Source organism: Cricetulus griseus, chromosome 2 (genome assembly GCF_003668045.3).
Source record: "Cricetulus griseus strain 17A/GY chromosome 2, alternate assembly CriGri-PICRH-1.0, whole genome shotgun sequence".
NCBI lineage: Eukaryota > Metazoa > Chordata > Mammalia > Rodentia > Cricetidae > Cricetulus > Cricetulus griseus.
Window position 1 is genome coordinate 373,855,857 of NC_048595.1, and position 15,654 is coordinate 373,871,510.

Here is a 15,654-nt window from a genome sequence, read left to right on the forward strand (position 1 = left end):
CTTCCAGAAAATATGACGCCCTCTCTGGCCTTTCACAGGCACTGCACCCCGGATCCATATGTTTGAACAAAAGCATTCATACGAATAAAACAAGAATACATTTTACCCCCTCAGAGCTGAAGACCAAACCCTGGCCTTGTGTTTGGTAGGTAATCTTGACCACTCCAGCTAAGTCTCCAACCATGAAAATAAATAAATCTTAAAACAAACAAAAAAAGCCATTCTGCCTGGGGACATAACTTAGTGGGAGAGTGCTTACTTGCCATTCATGAGACCTCAGGTGATTTTGACTGCACTGGTCAGGAAAATTGAAAGTGCTAGCTTGTCAAATAGGCATTATTGGCTCACATCTGTCATATCAGCAACTGGGAGGTTGAAGCTGAAAGACTGCAATGAGTTCTAGGCTAGCCTATGATAAAGAGTTAAACGCTGTCTCCAAAACAAAACAAAACAAAACAAAACAAAACAAAACAAAACAAAACAAAACAAAAAAAACCCGGAAAGTGCCTCCTTGGTCTGCGCATGAAACTGGTCCCTCCATGAAGCTATGCCGCCGGCGACCTCAAGGGGCCGCTGCGGTGAGGCAGAGGCCTGCACGTCTTGGGGGCGTGGCCTTTCCACTCTATCCAGCGCCGTGAGAGTGCGGGGCCGGTGCGCATGCGCGTTGCCTACTCTCCCGCGGGGTCGGCTGGGCACCAGGAACATCTGCGGCGAAAATCAAGAGGAGAGCGCCGCCGGGGACATGTGGCGGCCGGTGAGGACCCCGCCCCCGCACGCCTGGGACCCGGGCCCTGGCCCTGTGCTCTCCGCACCCCTGCGTTGGGTCTAACTCGGTACCCCGAGATCTGGATCCAACCCAGGCCCGGGTCCTACCCATCGACCCCCAAACTCTGGAGAACCCTCAGGTCCTCGGCCTCCCTGTGCTCCCCAGACCTCCCCCAGCCCAGGGAAGACTCAGCATCACTTAACCTTACCCCAGGGTCCTCTCCCTACTGCCCTTGTCCCGCAGCGCACCCCCTCTGGGTCTCCACGGGAAGCTGCTCGGTTCCCTCTGCCTGCTTCTAGGGAAGAAGATACCCCACGACATCCGCTCGATTAGGCTTGCCCTCTCTTCCTTGCCCCCCACCCCTCCCCCTTCTCGCCTCTCCCCCGTCCTTGGAGTATGGCCCTTTCTGCAGTTGTGTTGTTTTTAAACTTGGACTTCTCCGAGTTTGATTTTCTAGTACGTCTGGCCTTGTAGATTATACTGATAGGCACAGAGTTGGGTTAACTTTGGCTTGCAGTGAGCTGCCCTGCTGTGGTTGTGCGCTCTGATGGCGTCCTGTCAGTCAGGAGACTCAGGGAGAAACCTGTGCTGACCTTTAACATAGCTCTTTACAATTGCAAAACTTCTCCACGTAGCCATATTATATATCACTTAGTCCTCCAGAACGCCCTAGGGACTGGAAAGGCAAGTTTTGTTTTGTTTATTGAGACGGTTTCCCTTTGTATCCCTGAGTCCTGGAACTCACTTTGTAGACCTCGAACTCACAGAGATTTTCCTGCCTGTGCTTCCTGAGTGCTGAGATCAAAGGTGTGCTTCACCACTGCTGGACTGGAAAGGCAAATTTTAACTTCTGATTAGGAGCTCCTGCCCAGGGCAGATGAGTCTTTGCAGGTTACTGTTTTGTAATAGTATTCCTTTTAACAACACCCACTCCCTCTAGCTCAATCCCTAATCTTTTCCCTCTTAACGTTGGAAAGTGTTCTGTGCCTCAATGTCCCTTCCTGTTGAGGTGTACTGGGCTATCTGTCCTGTTACACAGTCTGGTCACCTTTTTGGGAAGGAGTCTTGGCAACTACTCCCTGTTGTATGCAGGCTATCTTATGGACATCTTTAGTCTTCCTCTAATCCACTGAGTCTGGCTGTAGGTTCTCCTTAGAGTGTGATTTTTGCTGCTTCATGCAGTTACCAGAGAAGAACTCTGATTGAATGTCTCTGCAGACAGATCATCTACCCAGTCCCTATTAAAAAGCATGAGAACTACCAGGCACAGTGGCACAGCAGTTGGAAGGCAGAGGAAGAAGGATTTCTGAGTTCAAGGCTGTTCTGATCTACATAGTGAGTTCCAAGCCAGCCAGAACCACATAGTGTGACCCTGTCTTTAAAAAACAAGCAACCAAACATGAGGACCAGGTGCAGGGAGACTATGGCACTCTGTCCAAACTGGAAGGGGTGAAGGGGCTATGTGGCAGTTAGTTGTAGGTCAGCATCACCACAGGGTGTTGTGTGGACCTGCTCAAAGGGGAGTGTTCTCCTGGTGGGAGGGAATGTACTGACACCCTCTTTGTCTGCTTGACAGCAGTGTGGGGGTCATGTTCTGAGCTACTGCTGCCTGCAGAGCTGTGGACATCATAGGGACCTGGAGAGGGGGGTCATTGTGGACAAAGACTTAAGATTCTGGGATCACTTCAAGAATAAAGTTTTTGCTGGGCTATGGTGGCGCACGCCTTTAATCCCAGCACTTGGGAGGCAGAGGCAGGTGGATTTATGTGAGTTCGATGCCAGCCTGGTCTGCAGAGCCAGTGCCAGGACAGGCTCCAAAGCTATACAGAGAAACCCTGTCTCAAAAAAGAACAAAAAAATAAATAAAAAAAATAAAGTTTGTATTTCCCCACTGTTGTTTATATAGTGTTTAACTTGCTAGAGCTCTAGGCAGAGCTTGAGCAAACAGTATCTTTAACCTTATCTGAGTCCTTCTGCACTTCCCTGCCCCTGTGGCCTTGCTTTGCCCCAGATGACACTCCTCATTGACTTTATCTCCTGTCTGCAGTTTTCCCCAGTCATGGGGCTGCATGTGGGTCAGGGTTTGGGCTTGAGAACGGATGGCAGGCCATCTGGGCCACAACGCTGCACGGCTCTTGTTTGGGATTTGTTTGGATTTTGGCAGGTCTGGCTGTAGGTTTCTCACACACACACACACACACACACACACACACACACACACACACACACACACACGCCTTTGGGGTCTAAGATTTCTTTCTCATTTGATGGGGATTTCAGAAAATAGTTTAATGGGTGCTGGGTAGCCTGTCTCAGAAGGACCCAGGGTTTGGTAGCTCTGAAGTTTTCAGCACAAGGCTATATCTACTGGACATCATGACTGGCATCTCCTTCCACCTGTGATCTTTTGCTGTGGATGAATCCTGGTGGGGCAGAGGGCACTACAGGCACCTCCTAAAACAATCTTTGTTCTACATCCTGAGTGGGGAAGGTTAAGAGGCAGCCAGAGCCCTTCAGTTGCAGTACTAATTCCTAAGAGGTTATAGTGGGAGGCAGAGGGGAATGGGGCTCCTGGCCTTGCCTGCAAGAGCAGTTTGCATCAGGCTGGCAGTGGGGGAGAAGGTAGTGTGCTCCAGCCTCTCCTTCCTCACGAGAGCCCAGACAGTGGTATCATCAGTTACTGGGAGCTGGAGTCACCTGTATCATCAACATCGGCATAGATCTTTAGTGGCTTATCTGCGAGTTCTGAATGTGTCCATCTCCCGAGTCTTTTTTGTGTTTTTGTTTTGTTTTGTTTTGTTTGTTTTGTTTTTGGAGACAGGGTTTGTCTGTGGCTTTGGAGGCTGTCCTGGAACTAGCTCTTGTAGACCAGGCTGGTCTTGAACTCACAGAGATCCGCCTGCCTCTGCCTCCCGAGAGCTGGGACTAAAGGCATGCTCCACCACTGCCTGGCTTCTCCCCAGTCTTTTACAGATGAGAGCTATAGCAGAGTCCCCTTCTGGGGCATACTGGGTAGACTGACCTAGCCAGCCTTGTCCCCTCTGCAATATGCCTTCAATATGAGGTTGCCGCCTAGACACTATATTGTCCCTGCATCATCAGAAAACCCATGGTGCCATGGACAGCTGGTGCTTGGCTGAGGCAGCACAGGCCTCATTGGAGATGAGCTATCCTGAGACTCTTCTCAATCTCCCTGAAGGACTTTTTACCTTTTCTCCGTGGAAGTTTTGGGTCATGAACAGTGAGCACTCTCAGCTTAGAGCTCTGGGCTGCCTCCTTTAAGTCAGCATGGGGCCATATGCAGGCCCTTCCAACTCAGCCTTGGGGTAAGCCTGGGGTTCATGCTGTCTTCAGCCTGTGATTCTGGGCAGAGTTTTGTGAGCCCTAACTCTGTGCAGCACAGAAGGGCTTCTATTGCCTCGGGTTGATGTGCGTAGCCTGCCTTACTCTCTCGGCTTCTGGTCTGTTGATTAGAGGGTTTGCACATCCTCTTCTGAGTCATAAGTCTCAAGTAATGGAGGTCTGTCCACCTTAGTCATCCCATGCTGCTCTATTCTCAGCAGTGACACCCCTTCTCAGTGGCCCCTGGAAATTTCAGCCAGTCCTCTCCTGCCCTTTTGCCCCAGTTAGAGAAAGTCTTTCTGCCTTCTCAGGGTGTGACCTGTCTGCATGAGTTGGAAATGATCTGATTTCTCTTCTGAGAGAGGTAAATCAGTTTTGGGTTTTTTGTTTGCTTGTATTGTTTTGTTTTGTTTTGTTTTCATTTTAAAAGCAGTGGAAGGGGGCTGGAGTGATGGCGCAGCAGTCTTCAAAAAGAAAAAAAGCAATAGGTGGAGTAGGGGGTGGGTGGCACAGGTCTTTAATCCCAGCACTCAGGAGGCAGGGGCAGGTGGATCTCTGAATTCGAGGTCAACGTGGGCTACAGAGTGAGTTCCGGGACAGCCAGAGCTACACGGAGAAACTCTTTTGAAAAAAACAAAACAAAAAAAGAAAAAAAAAGAGGAAGAAAGAAGAGCAGTGATAAACTGATACCCAGCAAACAATTCAATCTAGAAAGCAGAGTGAGGATTGTTATCTGTGTTAGATGGGGAGAACTGAGGACACTGGGTACCAGCAAGGAACTGGCACGGGGCAGAGCCTTGGAGTGCTATGTGGGGAAATCCTTGATCCTAGTGTGGCCTTGGTGCTCGCCTGCTGGACACATACTCATAGTGTTTGGTATGTTGGACAGTGCTCCAAGAGCTTGCAAATTGTTTTGTGAGTTTAATTCACTTTCTTTCTTTCTTCTTTTTTTTTTTTTTTTAAGATTTTATTTATTATGTATACAGTCTTCTGCCTGCATGCCAGCAGAGGGCATCAGATCTCATTCAAGGTGGTTGTGAGCCACCATGTGGTTGCTGGGAATTGAACTCAGGACCTCTGGAAGAAGAGTCAGTGCTCTTAACTGCTGAGCCATCTCTCCAGCTCAAATTCACTTTCTTTTAAAAAAGATTTATGTATTTATTATGTATACAGTGTTCTGCCTGCATTTATGCCTATAGGCCAGAAGAGGGCACCAGATCTCACTACAGATGGTTGTGAGCCACTATGTAGTTGCTGGCCATTGAACTCAAGACCTCTAGAAGAGCAGCAAGTGCTCTTAAGCACTGAGCCATCTCTCTAGCTCCCTGATTCACTCTTTAATCGTGCAATGATTTATACTTTTCAAAGCAATAAACTGAGGCTTATTGAAAAAACAACTTCATTTGCATAGATAATTGTCATAGCCAAGAGCCTATCCAGAGTCACCCAGGGGCTTCATTTGCTCTGCTTATGTGAATAGCATCTCTAACCTGGTCCTTAAAACCCCCTTCTTCCATGACAACGTAGGCTACAGTGAGAACAAAAAAAACATAAAAGCACAATTTCCCCAGGTGAAGCCATAGTAAGAGTCTCCAGCTGATGCCAGTATCCCGGGCACAAAATCATCTCAAATCAGGGCCCTGCCCCTAAAATAGCTGCCTCATTTGCAGAATGCTACCTCCTTTCCTGGGATTTTTGTTGTTGTTGTTGTTTTGTTGTTTTTTCGAGACAGGGTTTCTCTGTGTAGCTTTGGAGCCTATCCTGGCACTCCTCTGGAGACCAGGCTGGCCGCGAACTTACAGAGATCTGTCTGCCTCTGCCTCCCGAGTGCTGGGATTAAAGGCGTGCGCCACCAACTCCTGGCGGGATTTTGTTATTATAGAAAATCTTTTTAACTTATTTTCCCTTTGAATGACTGGATATTATTGAACCAGGTTTTGTGCATACTACTCCCCCTTTTTTTTCTTTTATTTTGAGACGGGGTTATCTGTGTACACTAGGCTGTCCTCAAACTCACTCTCTGGGTAGCCCAGACTGGTCCTCCAACACTCCCTGTCCTCAGCCCACTAGGTATTAGAGTTATAGGTGATTGCTACCATGCTCAGAATTTTCGGGCTTTTTTTTATTTTTATTTTTTGGCACAGCAGTTAGCACCTTTGTTTATTTTGTTTCTCAAGACAGGGTTTCTCTATGTAACATCCCTAGCTGTGCTGGAACTCACTTTGTAGACCAGGTTAGCCTCGAATTCACAGACATCCACCTGCCTCTGCCTCCTATGTGCTGGGACTAAAGACACACAGAACCATGTCCAGTTATCTTTGTAGCTTTTTATTTTATTTTCTTTATTTATTACTTACTTACTTAACTTGGGGGTGGGAGTTGAGACAGGGTTTCTCTGTGTAGTCCTGGCTGTCCTGGAACTCTCTCCAGACTGGCCTTGAACTCACAGAGATCCTTCTGCCTCTGTCTCCCCATTGTGCTAGGATTAAAGGTGTGTGCTACAATGCCCAGCCCATGATAATGAGTTTCATTCTAACATTTTCATATATGTATATAGTGTTTTAATTGTATTTCCCTCCCATTATTCTGCCTTCTCCTCTTCTCAACCTGGATGATCCCTTCTTTCCAACTAGTCTACTTTCCACTGCCATGGTGCTTGCGTGTGTGTGTGTGTGTGTGTGTGTGTGTGTGTGTGTGTGTGTGTGTGTGTGTTCACTTGCACTCATGCGTGCATGTGTGTGTGTCCCAGTGAATTTCATTATAGTCCAGAGCATGGGTCCCTGCTTAACAGGAGCATGGGCACCTTACCAGTGTTTACTGCTGAGTCCCTCTCTTCTCCATGACAGGCTGTTGATGGGTCCAACATTACATAAGTCTTACGCTGGTAATCATAGCTGCTGTGTGTTCAAGAGTGCAGTAGCCATATCATGCCTGAAGAAGAGCGTTCTAGAGCACTCTACCCCCTCCTCGGGCTCTTCTGTCTCTCCCATAGTGTTCCTGAGTTTTGGAAGGGGTGATGTGGATGTCCCACTTAGGGCCAAGTGTTCGACAGTCACCTGATTCTTTCAGCACTTTGACCAGTTCTGGGTCTCTCCAGTTACTGCTGCCTACTGCAACAATAGGCTCTCTGACCAATGATGATCGTAGCACTAATCTATGGATCTAAACATAATAATTTAGAAGAAGACAGTTTGATGGGCACATCATGTCCCCTTAGCAAAACGGCAACTGCCACTTCCTCACTGGGTCTGTGACTTCCCCCGCTATGGCTTTGCACACATTTCTAGTTTCAGTTCTCCTTGAATCTTTTTGCTTTCACAACAAGGTCCAACACAAAAGCCATTTCTGTGAGACCTCTCTCTTAGAATTGGTGGGTGGGCATTGCTGACACTTCTCCCATGGTGTGGCCCACTTCCTGTGGCCACTGGTTAGTAATGTCAGCACCTAGAAATAGTAAGTGTCAGGGCTGGAGAGATGGCTCAGTGGTTAAGAGCACTGACTGCTCTTCCAGAGGTCCTGAGTTCAATTCCCAGCAACCACATGGTGGCTCACAACCATCCCTTATGAGATCTGGTGCCCTCTTTTGGTGTGCAGATATATATGAAAGCAAGATGTTGTATACATGATAAATAAATAAATCTTTTAAAAAAAAGTCCACTTAAAAAAAATAGTAAGTGTCAGGTTAAGGGTGCTACCACAAAAGTGGTGTTGGCCCTTATCACAGATAAGCCTGGTCAGGATGGGTTTTCTTCCCTCAAAAGTGAGACATTTTCATGAATGTCTTCTCCTGCCTTCAGCTTCTTCATACAGTAGACAGCCTGCGTCTTTATTGCTGAGACTGGCATGTAGGTAGCTTCCTGCCTGGAGCCCATCACTGAGTGAGAGTTTGGTGTGGCCCTGCTTCAGGCGTGTGTAGATGCCAGGCAATAACAGAGGCATGGGCTATGTCCCTGTGTGCCTGCCTCTGCCAAGCTCTGCTGTCTGCCCTTTTTACAGATGCGACTGTGTCACTTCCATTCTGCTCTGCTGCAGAACAGACAGAAGCCCTGGCCATGCCCTGCCATATTCTTCAGAAGAAACTTCAAGAGCCCAATGGCAAGGTAATGAGACCTCTGCAGCCAAAGGCAGGCACCCTTCCTAGGCAGGGAGCTGACTGTGTGATCACAAAGATGGAGAGGCCCACACTGGACCTTTTCTTGTGTTCCTCCAAAACAGGATTGTTTGTATCTTTCTTTGGCATCTTGGAACCTGAGACCACAGGGTTCCTGACCTATAATTGGTCATACTCTAGAGACAGGGGCTCCCAACAAGAACTTTACGATGAGCACAGACTGAGAAATTGGGAGGATGCCCTGGCTGTCCTGGAACTCTCTGTAGACTAGACTGACCTCAAACTCATACATAACCACCTGCCTCTGCTTCCTGAGTGCTGGATTAAGGGTGTACACCACACTGCCTGGCTGCAAGGCCTTTCTTTTAGTGCACCATGGCACTGAGAGGAGGCCGTATGTGAGCATGGGCAGTGTGAACATATGCTGTGTTCAGTATGTGTGGGTGTTTGCTGTCTTGCGCAATATGGAACTCTATTCTGTCCTTGCTCTAAGTTCTTGCTCAGTGTGGTTTGTGCTGACTCTCTACTACCAGGTCTCACCTTCCATTAGGGCCCTCTGCACCATCATGATGGGGACGGAGATGGCGGTCCAGTCTGTAGACTGCGGATCTGTATTGACCTGCCAAGACAGCCAAAGGAGACCTTCTCCTCCAGCATCTGGCATCTTTGCTGTTGTGGGGCCTAGGGAAAGGGCCTTGAATGTGCTGGGTGTCCTCTGGTGGCCACATGGTCCCATAGACAGACTCTGAGTTGGCTCTGCAAAGGCAGGAAAGGGGGAAACTGAGGCCCCAACTCCCTTGTGAAGGAGCAGCACTTCCAGCACCTGCCCCTGTCTCCTCTCAGGACCTCAAGAACCAGGCTGCTGTGGAGGAGGACGCTCTCTGCCACTGTGGTGGGGGTGCCCTTGCTCCTCGGAGCCCGCTATTTCACTGCAGAGGCGCAGGAGAAGAGGAGGCTGCGACTTGCGGTAGATGGTATCGGGCGCTTTGGCAGGTAGGGAGGTTAAAATGCCAGACCTGGCACAGCTTGGGTGGGATAGCCTTCTTCACATTACTCCCCTCCAAGGGCTGTGGGGTTCTGGGACTTTGCAGTTAACATGCAGCATGTAGACAGGACAGGGGGCAATGTCCCTACAGACTTTACCAGATGAGCCATGGCTTAAGCTCTGAACATAAAGAAGCCACCCTGATCCATTCACCCTACCATCCAAGGAGACCTAGAGCTCTGGACATGGAAGCTTGGGCCTGAGTGGAACTGCCACCTCACTCTTAGTGTAGTGCCAAAGAGTCTTTTCAAAGTGCCTTTCCCTCCCATGGTGGGAATTCTTGCAGCTGCCGGCCCAGCCTCGTTGACTTTGTTAGTGAAAAAAGCTTCTTAACCTGAATTGCTCTGAACTGTAGAGGTCAGGGTACCATGGTGCAGGATGCCATCTTGCTCCACATAGCTCTGAGCACAATTCCTCCTTGGGAAGGCTTTGGTCCCAGGGTCCTTAGGCATTACATAAGAAATGTCACTGTAGCCAGGCAGTGGTGCATACACCTGTAATCCCAGCACTCGGGAGGCAAAGGCAAGTGAATCTCCGTGAGTTTGAGGCCAGCCTGGTCTGCAGGACAGCCAGGGCTATACAGGGAAACCCTGTCTAAAAAAAGAAAAGAAAAATGTCACTGAGATTTATTCCCATTAGTCCATGGCATGTCTATATCTGTGGTTGGATACCTATTTCCAACTTTGAGGCCCTACATACCTGTCCATCTGGTTGGTTTTGCCTGGAGCTCTGAGGCTTCCCTATTGAAAGGCTGAACAATGTCCCCTGTGTTCTGTGGTCCCTGGGACTAGTGAGAACAGAGCCTATTATCCCTACTGTATTTCTCTGGCTGTCATCAACACTGTGCAGGGGCCTTGCAGGTCCCTGGCAGCTGCCTTGTGCAGCTCACCCTGACTGATGGGAAAGAGACTTCACAGCTCACTGCCAAGGGCCATGATGGGCTGTGACCAGATGCTGGGGGCACATTCAGACATTGGTTTTCCTGGATCTGCAGGTTCATTGCATCTCCTGACCTCTCTTTTCATTTTTTCTTTTTGGTTTTTCAAGAAGACAGGGTTTCTCTGTGTAGCCTTGGCTGTCCTGGAATTAGCTCTGTAGAGGGCTGGCTCCACAGAGATCTTGCCTGCCACTGTGCCCCCCACCCCCCACTTCTGCAATTAAAGTGCGTGCTACCACTGCCCAGCCAACATTTTGTTTTTGAGACATGGTTTTACTATATAGCCCAGGCTGGCCTAGAACTTGCTAAGTAGGCCAGGCTGGCCACATATTTAAAAAGATCCACCTGCCTCTGTCTCTCAGGTCTGGGCCCAAAGGGATGCACTACTACACCAATTTCAAAAAGCAAGGTTTTTATTGTATACAAGCCGGCAGGGACTTCTACTGGAAAACTGATGCAACAGCCGCCAGAGGAGGGGGTGCTTTAGCGCATTTAGCCACGCTCTTTTAAAGGGGAAAGCCACAAAAAATTACCTTAGTGGGTGAGGTCCATTTCTGATTGCTTAACATTTAGCAGAGTCAGAGGAATTTATATTTTTGGCAGTACACCTGTAATTTAAATATTTTTATTGGTTGTCATGGGGATGGATTATTCTATGGTTCCTGGGTTGTACTGTGACCTTTTCACTTTTCCTGAAAGTGGTCTGTTTTTTTGTTTTGTTTTGGTTTTGGTTTTGGTTTTGAATTCCTTGGAACAGGGTAGAACTGGGTAACTAACTTGGAGGTCAAGGTGGGGTTGCTCTACTCTGTTTCCAGTGTTGCTGAGGTTTATCTAATTTCATTTTTTTTTTTTTTTTTTTTTTTTTTACCCAGAAAGGGTTTCTCTGTTTAGCTTTCCAGCCTATCCTGAGCTCTCTTTCCAGCCTATCCAGCTCTCTTGTAGACCAGGCTGGTCTTGAACTCACAGAGATCCGCCTGCCTCTGCCTCCCAAGTGCTGGGAGTAAAGGTGTGTGCCACCAATGCCCGGCTTCTAATTTGATGTTAAGTATTTCATTTGCAATGGAGATGAGAGCTAGGGCTCTGCTGTACACGCACACTTCTCACATTGACCTGCTGAAGTCCAGTCTTGAATAGCAGATGCCTGAGTTCAAATGGACATCCCCATCTCAGTCAGTCTTGTTTCTTCCCTTTGTATCTTACATTCCCAGCCCTCAGTGTCTGTGGGTAGCACTGTCCTTACCTTGTCTGCATTGCCCACCAGGGAAGGATGTTGCTCCCTAGAACATGACGGAGCTCAGAGCTCAGTGGCTTCTTTGTCATTGTCAGTAGCACACTCTGCAGCACAGGCTGCTGCTTGCCTTCCGTGTACTGCTAGATGTGTGGGAAGAACTAGTGTGCTGGGGTGGGGAGTTGGGGGAGGTGGTGGGGGTTTTAGCAGGTTCAGGGTATGTGTTAGCATCTTTCCTACTTCTTCCTGTGGAAGGAAGTGAAATCCCAGAGAGGGGACCCTTTATGTCAGCCACCTTTTTAGTTAGGGGCCTTCCTGTGGCGGAACAGCCAGAAGTGGGACCCTATCAAGGTTAAGGCTATCCAAAGGGACTTGGCTTTGTGTCCTTCTCCGGATCAAGGCAGCCAGCCCTTCCTAGTCTACAGATGGGAAGGAAGTGGGACCCTCTTAGAGTAGGGAGTAACCTGGCTTCTCTGGCTTTTTTTCTTTGGTTTTTCGAGACAGGGTTTCTCTGTCACTTTGGAGGCTGTCCTGGAACTAGCTATTGTAGACCAGGCTGGTCTTGAACTCACAGAGATCCACCTGCCTCTGCCTCCCGAGTGCTGGGAGTGTACCACCAACACCCAGCTGGCTTTTTTTATTATTTATTTTTATTTATTAAGCACACATATGAGTGCTCTCTCTGCATGTATGTCTTTACACCAGAAGAGAGCATCAGATCCCACTGTAAATGGTTGTGAGCCACCATGTGGTTGCTAGGAGCTAAATTCAGGACCTCTGGAAGAATAGCCAGTATTCTTAACTGCTAAGCCATCTCTCCAGCTCCCATAATTTTTAATGATTTATTTATCTTTATTTTGTGTGCATCTGTGTTTTGCCTGCATGTATGTCTATGTGAGGGTGTTAGGTCTCCTGGAACTGGAGTTACAAGCAGTTATGAGTTGCCATGTGGATGCTTGGAATTGAACCCAGGTCTTTTAGAAGTGCAGCCAGATCTCTTGACCACTCAGCCATCTCTCTGGTTCTTTTGCTTTTCTTCGAGACAGGGTTTCTCATTGTAGTCCTGGCTGTCCTGGAACTTGCTCTGTAGATCCAGACTGGCCTTGACTCACAGAGATCCAACTGCCTCAGCCTCTGCTAGGATTAAAGGCATGCACCATCACCACCTGACCCTTCTCTGGTTCTCTCTCTTTTTTTTTTTTTTTTTTTGGTTTTTCGAGACAGGTTTTCTCTGTGGCTTTGGAGGCTGTCCTGGAACTAGCTCTTGTTGACCAGGCTGGTCTCGAACTCACAAAGATCCCGAGTGCTGGGATTAAAGGCGTGCGCCACCAACGCCCTGCTCTTCTCTGGTTCTTAAAGAACTTATTTCTTCCCCCCTTTTGCAAGTGACCTTCCTGGAACCATGATGCTGTCATGCCCAACACTGCTTCCTCTGCCCACAGCCCTCATCCCTCTCCTCTTGCCACTGGCACTTAGCAGGCTATCTGGGCAGTTGCAGGATACTGGCATGAGTAGTATTCCATGAGCTTATAAGGACCCAAGTTGCTAGAGGCTGGACCTCAGACCAGCCTCACCTCAGGCACAGGGGCTGATGGGTGAGGCCAGATTTTGGACTTAGGGCAGAAGGGCCCTCAGGAACGAACACTCTGCAGCCTGCCTGAGGTTTAAGCTGCTTCTGCTGTATACAGGTCTCTGAAGGTTGGTCTGCTCATCTCCCTGGACTACTGGTGGTGTACAAATGTTATCCTACGAGGAGTGGAGGAGGTTTGTCCTCATATCCTGAGCACATGGCAGGGAGGGGGGGATGCTGGAGGTAGGGGGTGCTGGGGGCATCAGGGAGTGGCCACCTGTCCCCAGCCTTTCTTCCATGCCTGTGGTCAGAACAGCCCGGGGTATGTGAAGGTGATGTCTGCATGTCACCAGCGTGCGGCTGACGCCCTGGTGGCAGGAGCCATCCGCAATGGGGGCCTCTATGTGAAACTGGGTCAAGGACTGTGCTCCTTCAACCACCTGCTGCCACCTGAGTACATCCAGACGTTGCGTGTGCTGGAGGACAAGGCTCTCACTCGGGGCTTCCGAGAGGTGAGCCCACCTGATGTGGCAGAGGGAAGAGGAAGCTGCCTCAGCAGCCCTGGCAGTGACTCTAAGCATTTCTTGACAGGTGGATGAGCTGTTCCTTGAAGACTTCCAGGCACTGCCTAATGAACTCTTCCAGGAGTTTGACTATGAGCCGATGGCTGCTGCAAGCCTAGCTCAGGTGCACCGTGCCAAGCTACATGATGGCACTGCTGTGGCTGTAAAGGTATCTATGCTGCTGTACTCTAGATGGATCCTGGGCCAGTGGTGACCCTGGATTTCAGTGTACCCTGGCCTACTGCAGGTACAGTACATTGACCTACGAGACCGCTTTGATGGGGATGTGCACACACTGGAACTTCTGCTGCAACTCGTAGAGCTCATGCACCCCAGCTTCGGCTTCAGCTGGGTCCTACAGGTAGTGCCACCCATAGCAGGTGGGAGAGTGGCAGCTGGTGGTAAGTGCTAAACCCTGATGGGACTGACCCACCCATGTATCACCTCCAGGACCTGAAGGGGACCCTGGCCCAGGAGCTGGACTTCGAAAATGAGGGCCGAAATTCTGAGCGCTGTGCTCAAGAGCTAAAGCACTTCCATTATGTCGTTGTCCCTCGGGTGCACTGGGATAAGTCTAGCAAGGTGGGCTGGGTAGAGCTTTCCCTGAGGGTGGGGCAACACACATTTGCGGAGCTCACTCAGCCTCTTGCTCTCCCAGCGGGTGCTGACAGCTGACTTCTGTGAAGGCTGTAAAGTGAATGACACAGAGGCCATCAAAAGGCAGGGACTGGCAGTGCAGGACGTGAGTACCATGTGTTGAGGGAGGCAGTGCATGCTGGATGATGGCTGCTGCCATGTATTCCCCCGTGTTCTCCCTAGGTAGCAAAGAAGCTGATCCAGACTTTTGCTGAACAGATATTCTACACTGGCTTCATTCACTCTGACCCCCACCCTGGAAATGGTAGGAGAGCCCCCAGGGTGGGGTCTTAGAGGGGTGGCTTGAGCTGACAGGCTGTGTTCCTAGTTCTGGTGCGGAAAGGTCCAGATGGAAAAGCAGAGCTGGTACTCCTGGACCACGGTCTCTACCAGTTCCTAGATGAGAAGTAAGCTGGGGCCAAGCATGGGGGGCCAGGGGGAGGGCAGGCATCTTTGGGCCTTGGGCCCTTCTTCCTGCATCTTGGAGCTCAGTTAGGCCTTCCTGCAGGGACCGATCCTCCCTGTGTCAGCTGTGGCGGGCCATCATCCTGAGGGACAGTGCTGCAATGAAGACACACGCAGCTGAACTTGGGGTACAAGGTAAGGGTGGGTGTTTGTGGGACAGTCAGAAGCCTGCCACTGGGCACCAAACGGAACTCCTGCCTTCTCCACAGACTATATGCTGTTCTCTGAGGTGCTCATGCAGCGACCAGTGCGCCTGGGCCAGCTGTGGGGCTCCCACCTGTTGAGCCGTGAGGAGACTGTCTACATGCAGGATATGGCTCGTGAACACTTTGAAGGCATAATGGAAGTACTCAAGGCACTGCCACGGCCCATGCTACTTGTGCTGCGAAACATCAATACAGTGCGTGCCATCAACTCAACATTGGGCACCCCTGTGGACCGCTACTTCCTCATGGCCAAGAGGTTGGTGACCAAAGGGGAAGACTGAAGGGGCTGCAGCAGGTTAGCAGGCTGATGTGTGTATCTGATAACAGTGCTGTCTGGGGTTGGAGCCGCCTGGTGGGTGCAGCATACCATGGCATTTACAGCAGCAGCCTCTTACGCCACATCAAGGTCATCTGGGAGACATTCAAGTTTGAAGTGGCCCTGAGGTGAGTGAACACGGGGCTGGATGGGTGGCTGACCAGGATCTGCTCCCCATCAACTTATGACCTTTACCCTGCCCCTCTAGGCTGGAGATCCTTGCCATGCGGCTCACTGCCCTCCTGCTTCGTGTTCTGGCCCGCCTGGGCTTTGCCCCCAAGGCTAAGGATGTCTCCCAGTACCTGGAGATGTAGCTCCCTGAGCCACAACAACTGCAAGGCTGCCAGGGGCCAGCAGAGTTTCCAGCCTGGGCACACTGAGCAGGCCCCAGTGCATAAATCTTACAACCCAGAGCCTGGAATGGGGAGTACACTATGGGGGCTCTTAAACACAATGACCACACACTTGT

The 15,654-nt window shown here is 49.8% G+C and overlaps 1 protein-coding gene across 4 annotated transcripts; it reads left to right on the forward strand.

Moving 5' to 3' along the window:
- Positions 1-638: 638 nt before the first annotated feature.
- Positions 639-15,647, forward strand: Adck5 (aarF domain containing kinase 5). Of its 4 annotated transcripts, XM_027404215.2 has the most exons (15): positions 640-754; positions 8,105-8,208; positions 9,063-9,212; positions 13,118-13,193; positions 13,311-13,511; positions 13,591-13,731; positions 13,810-13,923; positions 14,013-14,144; positions 14,221-14,304; positions 14,382-14,463; positions 14,527-14,605; positions 14,707-14,798; positions 14,873-15,125; positions 15,197-15,313; positions 15,394-15,647. In XM_027404215.2, exons 1-15 carry the CDS (start codon positions 743-745, stop codon positions 15,497-15,499), a joined length of 1,743 nt encoding a protein of 580 aa, XP_027260016.1. In that variant the 5' UTR covers positions 640-742; the 3' UTR covers positions 15,500-15,647. The 4 variants fall into 4 exon arrangements, with proteins under 4 accessions (XP_027260020.1, XP_027260016.1, XP_035296599.1 ...); XM_035440708.1 differs by lacking the exon at positions 9,063-9,212; XM_027404219.2 differs by lacking the exons at positions 8,105-8,208; positions 9,063-9,212 and having other exon boundaries at positions 639-754; positions 13,316-13,511.
- The last annotated feature ends 7 nt before the right edge of the window (positions 15,648-15,654 follow it).

What these genes read in the sequence shown, in the direction of transcription:
- Adck5 (XM_027404215.2), top strand. An exon ending in GCACTGCTGTGGCTGTAAAG is followed by an intron (nt 13,732 to 13,809) that starts GTATCTATGCTG and finishes GGCCTACTGCAG; the next exon opens with GTACAGTACATTGACCTACG. An exon ending in TACCAGTTCCTAGATGAGAA is followed by an intron (nt 14,606 to 14,706) that starts GTAAGCTGGGGC and finishes GCCTTCCTGCAG; the next exon opens with GGACCGATCCTCCCTGTGTC.